Source organism: Meleagris gallopavo, chromosome 11 (assembly GCF_905368555.1).
Source record: "Meleagris gallopavo chromosome 11, MGAL_WU_HG_1.1, whole genome shotgun sequence".
NCBI classification, from domain to species: Eukaryota; Metazoa; Chordata; class Aves; order Galliformes; family Phasianidae; genus Meleagris; species Meleagris gallopavo.
The window spans coordinates 14923980-14940209 of NC_139414.1; the positions used below are offsets into that span (position 1 = coordinate 14923980).

Genomic DNA, 16230 nt, shown 5'->3' on the forward strand with positions numbered 1-16230 from the left:
TGAGCTTGCACGCACGGATTTGCTGATCTTCTGCGACAGTGTGTTATGGTTTAGGCTTGATAGGAGGAAGGAGGAATGACGTAAAAGATTGCAGATTTGTGACCGGTTTTAAAAATAGTTTTAAAATATTATGTATCTTCATTTTGAAGAAATGCAATACTGCTTGGAAACCACAACTACTGAATATAAACCATGTCAGGCCCTTACATATGTTAAATAACAGTGCGGAATGGAGGGTTATAAACAGCCTGCTGCGCGCTAGTGCTGGAAGAAGATCATTGATTTGCCCTCAGCGATCAACAGCAACATCACAGGCTCTTACTTCGACTTGGCTGTACAACACCACTTTACATTTTATACTGCACCTTTTCAGAGCAAACCTTGCCAGAGCCCTTTCCGAAGCGTGCGCACACAGAACTCGCTTCTCCGCTGGACCGGAGCTGCTGCAAGGGAAGCGGGAGGGCAGGGTGCCCACCTGTCCGCCAGCGGGCTCTTGGCACCTGGCTGGGACAAGTCACCTGGCCCCTGGCCATCCCCGCTTCCGTCTTTTCACAGGCTGTGACAGAGGAGCTGTGAGGTCCCTAGGAAAGAGCGAGCAGAAGCAGGTCACTGCCAGAGGAATTCCAGCGAGCCACAGCCAGCCCGTTCCTGGGAGAGCCCAGCAGCAGCCTGCTCTCGTCAGCCATGGAAGGGGCAGGAACGTCCTCGAAAAGCTTGGAATCTACTGCTGAGAGAGCTGAAAGCAGCAAGATTGCGGCTGGGCTTTAGGGCTGCCTGGTATTTCACAGCAGCATCTTGAAGGATGAGGCAGAAGAGCATGGCTTTTCAGCTGAGATCGTAGAATCATTAAGGTTGGAAAGGATCTCTAAAATCACCAAGTCCAAACACCAACGCTTCCCCGCTGACCACGTCCCTCAGTGCCACATCTCCATGGTTCTTGAACACCTCCAGGACAGTGACTCTCCCACCTCCCTGGGCCGCCTGTGCCAATGCATCACCACTCTTCTGAGAAGAAGTTTTTCCTAGTATCCAACTTGTCCACATGATGTGATCGAGGCATTCTGCATCTTCCCACTCCCAACTCCAGTTTAACTGCTTGCAAAAATAACTGAAGCTAGAAATACCGTTGTGATCTCTCTTGTTACCTGGCAGAGCCCTTATCATCTCAGCACGAGGGCTGTTCATATTTTAATGAGTTTGTCTCTTGTTTGGAGATTATTACAAGCTTACATCTGTTTTCTCGTGCAGCTCTACGGAAATCCCTCCAGGCATGAGATAGTACCTGGGTACTGAATTAATCTGTGCTCCTGGGTTCTCACAGCTCCATTAGGGGCTTAGCAGGGGAAGCAACAAGCATTAACAAACTTAAGAAAATAGGATTTGCTGCGTTCGATCTGCCCTCAGCTCCTTGTAACTTCCCAGCAGCAGTGACAAAGACTAGGCATCTTACAGGAGGACCCAAAACACCGGGTCTGATTTGCAAACTGCGCATCAACAGTCCCCAAAGGGAAAAAAAGTTGAGCTGTAGAGTCACACATATAAGAAATGTGGAATCACTTCTCCTGCCATGTGCCCAGAAGCATCTGCACCCACAGCTCTTACCTTGTTTCCATGTGGCCTGAGCCATGTGAAGGCAATGCTGTGTCCCATTCTCCTGCCTGCTTCACTCAGGTTGCAGCAGCCCTTGGAAACCAGTGCAGATCAGGCATTTTGTGATGGGCAGTCTGTCCTGTTGGTCTTTGTTGAATGCATGTATTTCCTTTCTTTGATCTGGAACTTTTAGTGTAGCTGGCTTTCTTGTTGTTTTTCCTGAAACAAGCCATGTGCCACGTCTTACTTGTGTTGTGTTCCTGAGCAGATCTGGGTATCAGTCAGTGTCCAGATCTGCTGCTGCTTTTAGAGCTGCTCCCTTCTGCAATGTTGTTCTCTCCTGGCTTTGGACTCTCCCAACCTAGCAGTGCTAAGCCTAAAGATAAGCTGCAGGCTGCTTGAGCTTAGGGCCTGTAAATTGAGACCTGTTTTCAGAGATGACTGTCAGGTGGATGAAACAGAGCAGCTGGGGATAATGATGGGCTGCCTGCAGTATCCACTAGTAACAGCATACCGAGCAGTGGGGTTAGGGAGGTTTTCCACTTGGTTGTGCCACTTTTCATCAAGGAAATAGAGAAAACACTGATGGCTTTCCTTTAGTTTTTCAGGATCTCACATTCATATTGTCTTTTGGGACAGAAATGCCGCAGTGATGCCCTTCTGGTCAGGCTGTGCATCATCAGGCCAAAATGGCACATACGTGGCTTAGAGAATGATTGATATAATCTCCCTAGCTCACTGTAGGCTTCTTTCAAATTTCTGTTGACACTCAAGCCTCTTACTCGTGGTCATCCTTCTCTCTCAAATTCCTGCTTTCCCAAGTGAATTTCCATAGCTTGCATGGGGAAGAGTTGGCCAGTTGGGTGGTACCTGCCTCTTAACCTTCTGTCTGAGTAGAACCAGGAAGTCAGCATTGGTCTTCAAAATACAAAAGCTTTCTGTATCCCCCAAACTCCTCTCTGTTAAGGCTGGCAAAGCCCAGTTGTGAATGAGGCATTCTTCACACAACAGAGTCAAGTTGTCTTTCATTGTTTGTTGAGCACCAGAAGGGCTGGGAGAAGCACTGGGAGATCAGCAGGAGCCAGGAGTGCTTTAAGGGGAGGCTGGGAGTAACGTGAAACAGCCAGGCAGTGAAATCTGGCACAAATCTTGTTGGTGTCACTATTTTTTTATGCGGTGTTTCCTAGGGATGTTTTGCTTTTATTTTAAAATTGATGTATGTGTAGCAAATACTTAAAGTTCATTGACAGTTCCCTAGTGGTCTAGAGCGTACGGTGCTGTGTCAGAATTCGTTAGTTTCTGAAGAAGATATTTTTAATCTACCAACATAAACTCTTTGCAATTGTATAATCTTTATTTTAGCCCTGTGGTTTCCTAATCATGCATCTAAAGAATGAATCATCCAGTTTATAAATTATAAAGAAAGCGAGCAGAAATGTTCGACTCTTCTTTCTAAATAAATCTGGTTCCGTTTTCTGTGTTCTAAACTTCTAATGCAGGCAAGTGTGAATGCTTAAAAATGAACTCATTGAAAGTTTATATTTTTGCCGAGTGCCTTGTCTTCTCAGCAGATTTCCTTACCTGTCAGTTGCAGCTGTGAAATAGAAGTCAAGGGTACGATGCCAGCTTGCTGTTCTGGTGACCACATCTGCATCTCTTTGCAAAGGATCCAGTAGATGCCATGCTTCTCTCTGGTTTTGCTGTATTACCTGATGATTTGTAGCAGAGGACATGTTGCCATGAGACCATGGAGCAGCCCGTCAGCGTGCTAGGGAGCATGAATTGGTTGTTCTGATCCCATGACGGGAAGACCCTAGGATCCTTGCTGTGTCCCAGGGTAGATTATTGGAGAGGAAACCCTGCTGCAGCTTGAGGAATCATTTAGTAATAACTTATAGTGGCTTTAGGTCCCAGGCTCAGAGTCTCTCATCAAGGAGGTCGATGGGGGAAAAGCATGAAAACTGCTGGCTTCTGTTTTTCTATTTGCTAAGGATTTGCTGGCTTTTTGTGTATTTCATATTGTTCTTGGGTGAATTGCAGGCAGTAGCAGAGGAATAACATGTGAGTGGAACAGTGGGATTGTAAAGTAGAAATGGGCAGCGGGATTCAGGCCAGAAGTAATGCCCCAATGAGTTTCAGCTCCTTTTCATAGAGTAGAATAGACTAGATTGGGTTTTAGCTCCATGTGTGAGTCTTGCAGCTTAATAACAGGGTTAGCATTCTGGCTAATGTCATGAGAAGGAAAAGGCATGGCAGAGCTGTGCTGCTTGGGTGGTGCAGAATGAGTAAAGCCCGAGCTGATATGTTGTTGCACAGCAATAAGAGAGAACCTGCCTGCTCAGGGGACCTTGAGACTGGAAAGCACAGTTGGATGGAGTTTCCATCCCACCAAATAAGAGTCCCTTTTCACCCAGTTGTTCTTCTGCCCTCTTCTGTCTGGTGGATGCAACATAGAATGATAGAATGTCCCATGTTGGAAGGGGGACCCATAAGCATCATCAAGTCCAACTCCTGGCTCCACATAGAACCACCCAAAAACCAGACCATAAAATTAGCCTGGACCGAATTTCTATCAAACATGCTACTGTCGCCATGAGATGGGACCAGTTTGGGATTTCCAGCCAGTAGCAATAGCAGTGCCATGACCAGGTGCTGAGATTGGCCAAGCATTTGCTGACTGCAAAGCCGAACAGAAGGACCACCCCAACCCAGTGGAACAGGTAATTAGTTTTGATGGCAACAAGCTTCCACGTCTTTCCTCTTTTTCTGCTGTAGGACTTTTCCTCTCTTTGTTGTTACTCCATCTTGTCCTTACTACATTCTCTTCTAAAGAAAGGGGTAACCAGGAAGAAGTGCAGCCTCTACCCAGGGTCTTTCTCCAGCAGTTCTGAACTGCAGCACAAATAGAAAAGCTCTCTGGAAGAAGTGCTTTGGACTCAAGAACAGCTTCTTTAAGTGAAAACACAGCTGTGAGGTTTGCAGGCTGTGCTTCTGTAAGGGCTCATCCAGTCAGCACAGCCAGCAACGCTGCAGCCCTTCCAGCACGCAGGAATTGGGAAATCCATTGTGAACAAGATTGAGTTTGATGGCCTGTGTGCAGGCAGATGGATGTATTTTTAAGGGACGAGGTGCCAGAAAACTATGTGATTACGTTACTGGAGCACGGCTCGTTTTTTGTGGTTTTAAAAGTGAGTGTCAGGACTTCAGGGCTTTTTTTTTGTGTGTGTGTGTGTGTGTGCATGTGTGGGTCAAAACCAAAGTTTGGGAGGGGCATAAAAACCTGCTTGATGACTAAGTTTATTCTTAAAAAGCTTTCTAGAGCTTGTTAGAGAAGGAAACCTTCATTATACATGGGAGCTGTAACCAGTCTTTTCGGACCTCCATGTAGGAGGGATTATAATTGAGTGAGTGCCACAGGTAGCAGAGTCCCCCTGTCCTTTAGAAGACTGTTTTCAGAGTAATCATTAGATCCAGCTCCCTAGGTTTTGTCATGCAAGCTCATGTTCTGCTTCTTCTTGCTGTGAGTGATCTCTTTCTGCTTGAATACCACTACATTGGTGGATTTACCTTGAACAGGGTAATCAAGGCTGGCAGAAGCATGCCTTTACATTGACCCAAAATGGGAACATCTGAAACCTTAGACCTGGTTGCTCAGCTGAACTGATAATATCTCTCTGGACCAGTGCATGTGTAGAGAAAACTTTCTGTCTGATGACAGAGGTTTGGTACTCAGAGCCAAAGGGGGATTCAAGCCAAACCATTTACTCAAGGGACACGTAGAATTTGCCCAGTCAAGTCAATATCAGTACTGGCAGTGTTTTAGCAGCCAGAAGGCTTCTCACCTGCAGTTAGGACTGGGCTCCTAATTGCTGCAGGCCTAAAACTTGCTTTAGAATGAGGGCTGCTGCTGGCTGCACCAAAGCCCAGGCAAGCCTTGAGGTCCAGAACAGCATCCCTCAGGAAAGTGGCTTTGCCTTCAGCTCAAGCTTCTAGCATGCGCCATCCAACTTAATCAGGGGTCAGCCATGTACTGTAAGTACATTCTCTTCCTCCATCCACCAGTGGCCAGATCATGAGCCCACCTCTGCTGGGTACCATGTGTGCAATGCTCTCCTTTACTGGGGAGTCAAAGCCCAACCCTGTGAGCTGCCCAGGGAAGCGGTGGAGTCACCGTCCTTGGAGGTGCGTAAGGAAAGAGTAATTGATGTACTTAGGGACGTGGTTTAGTGGGTGATACTAGAGGTAGGTGGACTCTTAGACTAGATGATCTTAGAAGTTTTTTCCAACCTTAATGATTCTATAATTCTTCTGTTTGGGTGTACTGCAATTGCATCTGGCAGCGAGTGAGCCTATCCATCACTGTACGTGCACAGATCCCAATTACTCCTTTTGACAACTCTTATCCATGCACCTCCCTGTGCCTCTGACATCTCAATTATTGATGGGGCTCTCCTGGTAAGCTGCGCTCTGTTTGCAGCATGGCTGTGTTCCAGCTCCCTTTCCCATTGAGTTCATGCACGCACCGCACCGAGCGTTTCTTTATGTGCAAAGCTATTGAAGTGGAAAGGGATCTTTATTAGCATGTGAGCTTTGGGGCTGTGCTACTGAAGAGGGCAGTGCAAGCCAAATCGCACGGCTCAGCGCTGGGAAATCTCCCTCTCCTCTCCCTGTGAAGCCCAGCAGTGTCTTGTAAGATGAAATGATCTCATATGTTTAATGCTGAAGATCGCTTGAGCTGATGAGCCTTCCTTGTGACAGGGTCACCCTGCACTTTCATTTCTGTAGGAAAGCAGCCCCCCGCTGCCCCTACAGACATGCAGTCCCGTATTTTGAAGAGCAGTGGCCTTTGCTTTGTCTGGATATTTGTTTGCTGGCTTTGTGGCAACTCTTGCATTCTGATGAGGAACACAAAAAAGGAACTTCAAAGCAGCGTGCGGTGTTGGAGCAATGTTGTCAAGTTGGTTCAAAGTTAGAGCTGTGCCAGAGGGGGTATTGCAGAAGCCTGTTTGCTTTGTAGGTCTGTATGTACCTGGAGGCTTGGGATGTCTCGTGACATTGCTGTAGCAGAAGTTAGATAGGAGGGGATGATAAAATGGTTGTTCAGCTGCTGGCATCTCTTCTATCCCCAGCAACCTTTAATTCGGAAGGAAGCAGATGTTTGGTGCTTAGTGAATGAAGGCAAAAGGAGAGGGCAGCTGCTGGAGAAGATGGGACCAGGGAGCAGCAGCAGCATAGCAGTACAGTCCCCATAACACTGGCACTTGTGGGTATGCAGAGATGGCTGAACCTGCCCAACGTGGTGTTTTGTTTGTCTGGAATACCAGATCCAGAGAAAGAAGGGTTAAAATAATGAAAGTTGCAACCGTGGTATCTCAGGGAGCTGTCATCTTTGCTTTCTGGGTAGGCGGGATCTGTGGGACCCTGTCCCCCAGACAGTTGAAAAGTCACCCTGCCCTACCTGATAGCTGTCCCCTGCAGCCTGTCTAAACACAGCTGGTTTCTCTCCCAGCCTTTTTCCTTCCTTCCCATGCCCTGGACTCACCCCTCTCACAGAGCAGTGCTGCAGAGCCCAGGTGAGCTGTAACTAGAGGTGCAAGCCCAAAGGCCACTGAGCCACGAGCTGGCAGTGGGAGGCTCAAGCCATCCTCACTGTGCCCCGATCAGAGCTATTGTTACAAGCAGCCAAAGCCACACATACCCAATTTTGTACTTTCTTTTGTTTTCCTTCCCTGCAGTGTGGTCCCTCCCCTCAAAGCGCAGGGCGTGTGGGGCTGCGATAACCGCTGTCCCTTTTGGCTCAGCAGTGCTTTCTGATATCCCAGCAGGAAAGCTCAGGATAACCTGACCTGGGAAAATGGCTTTGAGGAGTTCCCAGCTCCTCCTGCTCTCAGAGGTGGGTCTGAGCGATATTGTGGGCTGCAGCAGGTCAGAGCTCACAGGGCAGGTGCAGTTGGGAACAGCCATGTGCAGGTTGCCGTTTAGACAGCGGTGTGAATTGCGATACCTCTGCCTCAAACACACACAGAGCATGGACACGTGTGCTGCATGCTGCTGTAGGGGTGTGTTTCAGAAGGACTTAAAGGGTTGGGGTGTGGAAGTCACAGGAGATTGGTTGGGTTTGGCCTCAGCGTTGCTCCTGGTTCTGGCCTCAGTGTCCAAGATAGTGAAGTTTTCCATGATTTCATGGTATTCGGTTTTATTTGGGTCATTGCGAGCACAGTGTAAGACTTTGCTCCTCTGTAGGGAAGGGAATATTGGTGCTCCATGCAATGATTCAGCACATGGAGTTTCTTAACAGCCTATGGGAGAAAGATGCTTTAATTCACTATTTACTCCTGAATAGGCCATCAACTTGAGTTAGCAATTTCCTCAGAGCCCAGAGGAGAGAGTGTGATCAAATAGAGTGGCTCAGCACCACTCTCCTCTCCCTGCTCAGTGAGGTCAGGCTGAGTTGGTAACAACCAACATCTCAGCCTTCACTGTGGCCTTCCAGGCCCATTTCAAGTCCTGAATGATCACAGAATCATTAAGGTTGGAAAATATCACTAAGATCACCAAGTCCAACTCCAGCCCATCCCCACTGCAGTACTGAGCACATCAGTCAGTGCCACGTCATCCAGGGATGATGACCCCCCACCTCCCTGATAGCTGTGCCAATACACCACCACTCTTTCTGAGAATTTTTTTTTTTCCTAACGTCCTGAACCTGGCACAACTTAAACCCCTTGCCCGACTGCTCTCAGCCACCCCCCTGAAGGATGTGGCCCCTCCCATCCGGTCCTGGTGAGGGGCTGCGGCCTTCCTGCAGGGCACAGAGCTGCCCGTGGGGCACTCACACATGGCCCCGCCAGCCTTTCCTGGGGAAAGGGGCTCAGCTCAGCCCTTTTTCAGGGCCGTTTGGCATATCAAATCACCGGAGACGTTTTCATCAGAAATAAAGTCTCCTTTCAGAACTGCTCTGTGAAAGAGGATTAGCTTTTCCCCCTTAAATAAATGGAGCAGAGCAGTGCCTGCAAGCCGCCAGCCCTCGTTGAGTGCCTCCTTGGAGCAGCAAGGAAAGCAGCTTCCAGGTCCCATCGCAGCCTCCTGCCGGACGCCGATCCAAACTGCAAACCCTCCTAACAGCTCTTTAATAACTCCGCGCAGAAGGAAAAATCTGTCACCTTTCCTTCTGCGGTTTCTCCTATGCTCTAACGCGCTGGGGGAATGGGATGGAGCCGGGAAGGCTTTCAGAGAAAGGCTCGTGGGAACTGCAGCGAGCGCTCCTCTCTTTGGTGTCTGAGGGGAACCGCAATCGCTTTGGTGAAGGGCGGTGTGTGTGGGTGGGTTTGGAGGGGTGAGCCGCTCTGACCCATGCATTGCAGAACAACCACAAACACTTTATAGTAACAAAGGGTGGAAAAAGCGAGAGCCTTTCTGCAACGCATGTGACTTTTCCCTGAGGTTTGGAACCCCGCGCTATGTTCCAGGCCACGGTGTTTGCGTGTCAGGCTCGGTGAGCTGCTTGGAGTTGCTGTGATGACTGAGAACGCAGCCTAAAATGTTGCTTTCTTTTTTGTCTCTCCCTTCTCATCCCCCCCACACCTCTTCTCTGCAGCTGAAGCTCTCGTTTACCTTGGACCAGGAGAGTGGGATGCCTCAAGGCTGCTATATCTATCAGTACCGGGACAGCAACAAGTAAGTCCCACGGGTGTTGCACACAGCAGACAGGGAAAGGTGCACCCAGAGGAAACTGCACTGTGTCAGGCACAGGGAGCACAGCTGCTTGTACCACTTAAAAGTAGATTGAAGCAGGCCTCAGACTTGACCTGAATCTGGGAACAGCTCCTGCAAAACCAGCTCCTTTAACATGCACAAGGCCCTGATTTGTTCCATGGCTCTCTGAAAGGCCAACCCTTGGGTACTGTGCCAGGCTCTGTCCTGGGCTGTTTGCAGCTGACATCCCACTCTTCTGTGTGGGAGGGTGGGCTGGGGGTATGTATCCCCTCTGCCACCTGCACAGAGCTGCAGCACCATATTCTCTCTGCTTGAGCTTCACTAAATGGCCTTTCATTTGTAGGTACCGTAACCCAAATGCAGCTATTCCCTCTGTTTTTATGAAGTCCCTTGTGATACTCAAGTTTTGGAGCACAGTCCTCCATTTCTAGATGCCCTGCCTGGTTTTGCTAGCTGCCTATTGAATTGGCACCCAAGATGTTTTTATTTCAAATCGCATTCTCATTATCAAATTGATGGCAGCAGCACAGTTGAGGATATTTCTGTGCTCGCACTGAGTTGCTTTGCGTGAATACCAGTGTGTCATAAATCCATAGCCTGTTACCTCCACCCTTAGAGCTCTGCTTCTTGCCAGTTATTGAAGGTTGGCCTAAAATAGCAAGGTATGTGAAATTGTCAATGAGTGCAACACCCTGTAATTAGATCTGCGTTGAAACGCTGAGAGGAGCAGCCCTGACAAGGAAGAAATAAATCTGCAAACAGCACCTACCCCTTTCTGAGCTGAGAAATTTCTGTTTGAAAGGCAGCTGCACACAATGGGCAGTGAGGAAAACCCCCAGGCCTGTTGGTTTTTGTTACAGATGTGTGTAGATCCCGTGTTTCTAATTGTGGAGATGTATCTCCAGAATCAGCAGACGTGTTTTCTGCACTGATCCTCCTCTCCTCTAGCCCTCTGTGTGCCATTGTTGGAAGAAACTCCTGGGATGGGAGTGGAGCTGTTTGGTGCAAGTGCTGAGGCCAATGGCAGCGCAGTTGCAAACATTGCTTTTAGCCGTGAGCCGTCCAACAGGAGACAAAGTCACTGCAGCATGTTGGCAGCTGTTGCTGTTAGAGATGTATGGCTGTGACCTGCATTTCTGGCAACCATGAGAACTGAGACACCCAGAGCAATTCCAGCCAGGATTGTGCATTTATGAAACGTGGTGCAGGCTGGAGGAGTGGAATTGCAAGCAAATAGAGACCTGTGCACATCTGACAAATCCAGGCTACAATGACATCTCCCCACGAGGCTCTCTGCTTTATGTTTTACAGCTGTCTTGAGCAGACCTGGGGCTGGGGAGGAGGATAGCTGTTCCCAAGGAGAGACCAGTGAGGTTTGGGCATGCACTCACCCCCTGCACTGCATGCCCTGAGCCCACTTGTCTGATGGAGTGGAGTGTGGAGGTCTGTGCTACAGCTGTGTATTGCTGCAACCCAATCCCTGTGTCCACACCGTGCTTTGGAGCTGTGTGCAGCCCAGAGAAGAAATGCCATGAGATGCTGTGCGTCCCTGCCTGGCGAGGCTCTATGCCACCAGGGTAGTGTCCCTTCTCTCCAGGTGGCAAATGCTGTTCCAGCCTGCAGCCAGACGGGGCCACCGGAGCACAGCGTATGCTGGCCTCCGCTCGCAGAACAAAGGGCTGAGTGCTGCTGCAAGTGTAATTACCAGAGCAATTAAAATTTCTATTGCTTAGGCTAGCAGTGCAAGTACCATGCAGGCTCCTAAAAGGGCAATCAATTGGAGTTTGTTCTCTTTAAAATGATAAAACCTTACCGAGGAATTTATGCCTGCCTCTGGCAACTTTTTGCTCCCTGCCTGCCTGTTGTGCTCCAGCAGTGCTGGTTGGCACTGTGCTTACTGGGAACGGGTACTTGGGGGAGACTGGGATCAGCGGTGCATCCTCCCCAGCATTACTCAGGACGTGGAGCTCTGCACCTCCTTCTGCAGAGCTCTGTGCGAGCTCCAGGTTTGGGGGAACTTTTGGTCTTTGGGAGCGTTGCACTGAGAGCAAAAATAATGCTGAGCATTCAGCTGGTCTGCCCTTGGTCCTCTGCCGTGGTGTATTGCTATCTGATGGCACTTAATAGTCCCAGCAGAGCTCCAGGAGCTGTGCTTGGAGGAGACAGGCTGTCAGTGCAGCCACAGGGGGGACCAGGGACATCACTTCTCCCCTTGTTCCTGCTCAGACTCAGACACTTCCCTCCCTTTGGCTGCCAGCCCTTTGAGCCTTCCTGGCCCTACAGGAAATTGCTTGACCTCACTCAGATGAAAGCTGTCTGCTTTCTCATTTTTAAGCCATGGCACTTAAATTCTCCTTAACGGAGATCAGTCAGTACAGCACGCAGAGGACAGGCTGCTGTACCTGGCTGCTCTAGGAAGGCAGTTCCCAGCTGTGACATGGGGACAGCCTGATGATGTGTGCACAGTGACATTCTGAGCAGGAGAATATTGTCAGCCTCATGTTGCCCCAGCACAGTCACATCCAGGAAAGGAGAGCCTTGCCATCCTTCCTGCAGTGTGAATGCAGCATGTCTGGTGCTTGGCTGCTCCCTCCTTCCTAAGCTGAGTTTCCATGTGCAGGATCCAGTGGCAGAACCCAGACAGGCAGTACAGGCCAGCAAGGCCATTCATATCCACCGTGGCTCATGAGTCTTATCTTTTGACATGCAGACCCATTGGTCCCCAACTTAGGAATACAACACCAGTTGTGCTGAAGAAGTGCCTGAAATGCAAGCATTGCTCCTACTCTTGCAAGCTGCCAGGCAGCAGGAGGGGTGAAGCTGAAAAGGTTGTGGGTAATTATGGAAGCCTTCTTTCAGCCCAAGTACAGGAGGAACTGAAGCCATCTTCGGATGTCCCCTAGAATTCTTCTGGCTGCATCAAAGAAATGGAAGATCACGTCTGTTCTCTGCATCCATTGTCACCATCCAGACACTCCCCAGCTCTACTTACCTGCCCACAGCAAACCTGAACCTTCACATGCATGGGTCTTCCCTCAAGGACTTTTATTACTGCCCCCATTCTAGGATGTGGATTTGTTCTTGGTCCCCACTATCCCACACAGCAAAGAGCTGTAAATTCTAGGCAAGATTCTTGCTGTTTCATAGGCCGTATTTACAGGTGCTGTAGTGCTACCTTGTGCCCAGCTGGCTCTCTTCTAGCACAGCTCCCCTGCTCCCTTAGCCTCCAGGTACCGCTCTCTTTGTCAGGTCATCAGGGGTGCTGCCATGGCTGATACACCAGCTTGCGTTGTGCCACTGAGTTCCATTCTAATTCCTCGCTGCAGCTGGGTTTTGTGTCAGGATTATGAATTTGCGATGTGGGTTTTCACGTTCTTTTTGGAACAATTCCCAAACCCAGAGGAGCAGCATCTCACATGGAAGCACTTGGAGACCTCTCACAAAGGCAGCGTTGGAGTCTGGACCATTTCTGCCCTCCAGAGATGCAGAGCATTACAGGTCCTACTGCTGTGCAGTGTAGCCGCTTGCGGGCAGCACCACACAGCTCTTCAGGATGAAGAGTGAAAAATAGCTCCAGTTGAAAGGAGAAGTGGTGCCCCCTTTTATATGGAGATCAATGATGCCTGGTACATTGGATTATCGCTTAAAACACCAGGACTTCAAATGCCAGGGTGCATGCACTCCTTCTGCTGACAGGTTAGTGATATATGATGTTGTTTGGGTTAGCAACCGAACTCCTTTGTGCAAGCTTTTCATAAGGTGAATATAATATCTGCACTGATGTACCCAGCGTTGCATCAGGAGAGCCAGCCTATAATTATGCTTGAATTGTTGGAATGGGTTATTTGTCATTTGCACATTAGCTCACTCCATTTATTGCTACCACTCAGGGCTGCGTGAAACTTGGTGTAAACAGAGCTGGAGGTTTTGGTCGTTTGATTTTTTTTTTAAATGCAGCAAAGCAGAATTTTTTTGGGTTTCTTCCTGTTTTCTGGGATGGCTATTCACTGGGAGTGATAGGAACAAAATATCTAGACCAGCTGACTCAGCGTGACTCCTTTATTTTCAAAAACAACTCTCAGGTGTTCGGCTCAGCTTGGACTTTGGCATGGACTTGGTGGCTTTGGAGTGAGCTGGAAGGTTCTCCATTGTATGTTTTGGGGTCTGTTTGTTTCGAGGAACCGAGGCTTCTTTGTGCAAAGAACTACCTTATTATGTGGTTGTTTCAAGGCATACATCTTTTCTCAAAGCAGCACTGCTTGTCTTGGGGTAATCAGAAAATCCTTAAGATTGGAAAGGACTTCTAAGATCACTAAGAACCCCAGCCTACCCCCACCGTGCCCACCGACCACATCCTTTAGTGCCACATCTCCATGGTTCTTGAACACCTCCAGGGATGGTGATCCCACCACCTCCCTGGTCAGCCTGTGCCAGTGCATCATCGCCTTTGAGAAGCTTTTTTTCCCTAATATCCAACCTGAACCTCTCCCCGGTGTAGCTCAAGGCCTTTACCTTGAGAGACCTGATGGTACCTAATTTTCTTGCTAGTGATCAGCAAATGCATACCCTGCCTGCTCTGAGCTGCATGGCTCAGGGCAGTTGCTGATGGTGCCATCTTCTCTTGTTTGCCTTGTGTTGTAGGCACGGATTTCATGGGGGAAATCCGTATACATGTGGCCCCTTGGCATCTCAGCTTAGATGAGTCCAGTAGCGGTTATTCACCTGAAGCTTATAAAATGCCTTGTTTAGATTTCAGATCAAAAATAAAATCAATTCCATTTGCAGAACTGGATCTACCAGCTAATGTCAAATTCTCCGTAGTGGGATTTTCACTTCAGGGTGCCCCTTTGGACAAATCGGCTTAGCTGGCACAGGGTACATCCTACTGTTCTGTAGCCCCAGGCTCAACTCTACACATCACATAATGTTTTGCAAGCATTTCTGAAGTCTTGTTGGATTGCAGGCAGCTGAACTGCCCTGTCACTCTTTCCTGGTGAGCTGTAGTAGGGTTTCAGTTGTTGGAGGGCATTTGAAGCTGTTAGGCTAATAAAGCTTGTATTTTCTTTGCTGACAAGGAGGAATAACACTTTGGTTGTAAGCAGCCACTGTGTTTGAGGCTACATAAGCATCCCTTGGGCTCAGAGCACTACCAAGATCTGGTGGAAGATGTCTCTGTGTGGATGAGAACAAGACTGGAAGGGCAAGCCAGGCCACAAGAGCAGTATCACAGAGCTAACAAAGCAGGATGGAGTTTGGAGTTTTTCTTTTGATAACATATCTTGTCTTTTGTTTGACTTTTTGGTGCTGAACTTTATCCAGGTCTGCAGGTGATGTATGTCCTTCTCCTCCCAAAGAGTAAGCATTGGAGTTGGCCAAGCAGTGCAGGTGAACTGTTCTGTCACCAAATGTGGAGATAAACCAGTCCTCCTGGTTTGGCATGGGTTCAGTGTAGGTGAAATTGTCCAGGAGACTAAGAGTGGACATTGACCTTTAAGACTCCAAAAGATATGTAATCCTTTCTACCTTAAGATAGGCACTCGATGTTCAGAACATCACAAAGGCTACTGGGATGTATGCTGCAAAATAGCCTTTGCCATCTGAGACCTTGGGCATCATGGAGTTGTTCTTTCTTATAGAAGGGACCCCATGGCCATTTCCAGGTGGGAAGAAGAGTTCTTTCTAAGGGCTTTGCCCTGGGTACTGCTTATGTGCTCTTCTCAACATGGACCTGTCTCCTCCCCCTTCTGCCACCCAGCTACTTCAGTGACAGGTTGCCAACCCTCCAGTGCTGTAGAAATAGTAACTCTGAGCTCCTTGGAGCGCTACTGTCGTGTGGGGACTGCCAATGGAAAAGGAGACCAAGGAAACCTGCCCTTCCCCATGTGAGCCAATAGGATTTGATGATCTGATTCCTTGCAGATGAAAATTTGAGGCTTTCCTTGATGTCATACACAAATCCCATGTGCACGAGTAGATCTCTCTCTAAAACCCTATGAAGTACCAGGTCAGTCACCGTCCAGAGGGGTGTGTGAGCCCTGCTCTCCTAGATTTCAGTCCGGAGTTTGTTGTTTGGCCTAGTTCAGTGTTTTCACTTGGTGAGGAGCTGTTAAACCTCCTCATCAGTGCTGGATACCCGGGTGTTCAGTGTGTTCAGTGACAGTCAAATAGGTGGGAAAATCAGCTACGATTGTAACTGAGTCAGAGATGCTGTCTCCGTGTGTCATCCCTGGAGATCTGTTTACGTATCCACTCGCTTAACGGCGTGTTTGGAAGCTTCAGTAGCATTTCAGCATCATTTCCCTGGCCTATATATGTCTATGCAATGCCCAAGGCACTGAGCTATATCTGAGTTAGAATTGTTAACCTCTGGCTCTGGATATTTTCAGTAGCGCTGAATCACACAAGTCTCTGATTAGCCTTTAGGTACATGGGGTGCAGGTTTGACGTGGGGAAGAACAAACAATCCTCCTTCCACGTGTTCAAGGGCAAGTTAGATGGAGCTCTGGGGAGCCTGATGGAGTGGGTGGCTGCCCTGCCCCCTGTCAGAGGTTTTAAACTGGATGATCCTTAAGGTCTCTTCTGAGCCCTGCTGTGCTATGATTCTAGATGAAGTCTCTCTCACTTTTACCTAGAAAACAAGTTGCTGGATTGACTTTGTGTCCAGGAAGACCCTGTGCTGAGGATCGTCAGACCCCCAGCCATCCCTCTCCCAGTGGAATTTCTAGGCATAGTTTTTCATATTAAATACGGAAAAGGAGCCTTTATTTTTGCTTATTCTCCACATCCTTGAATGTCATGTTGCAGTGACTTCTCTGGTGAATCTAGGTTGTGTTGTCCACTTCACTCCATGACATTGCAAGCTGGGAACACTGGGACCAGCAAGCAAGGGCGTGTGCTTTCCATCACTTCCATCACTTAGGATGT

General features: G+C 48.6%; 1 protein-coding gene across 1 annotated transcript in view; it reads left to right on the forward strand.

Annotated features, from left to right (window-relative positions):
* The window catches only part of DIS3L2 (DIS3 like 3'-5' exoribonuclease 2), a 164735-nt gene that overhangs the window by 127030 nt on the left and 21475 nt on the right, over positions 1-16230 (forward strand). The window contains exon 15 of the mRNA XM_085232503.1: positions 9188-9267. Within this exon, the coding sequence (XP_085088629.1) occupies positions 9188-9267 (80 nt within the window). The remainder of the gene's footprint in view (positions 1-9187; positions 9268-16230) is intronic.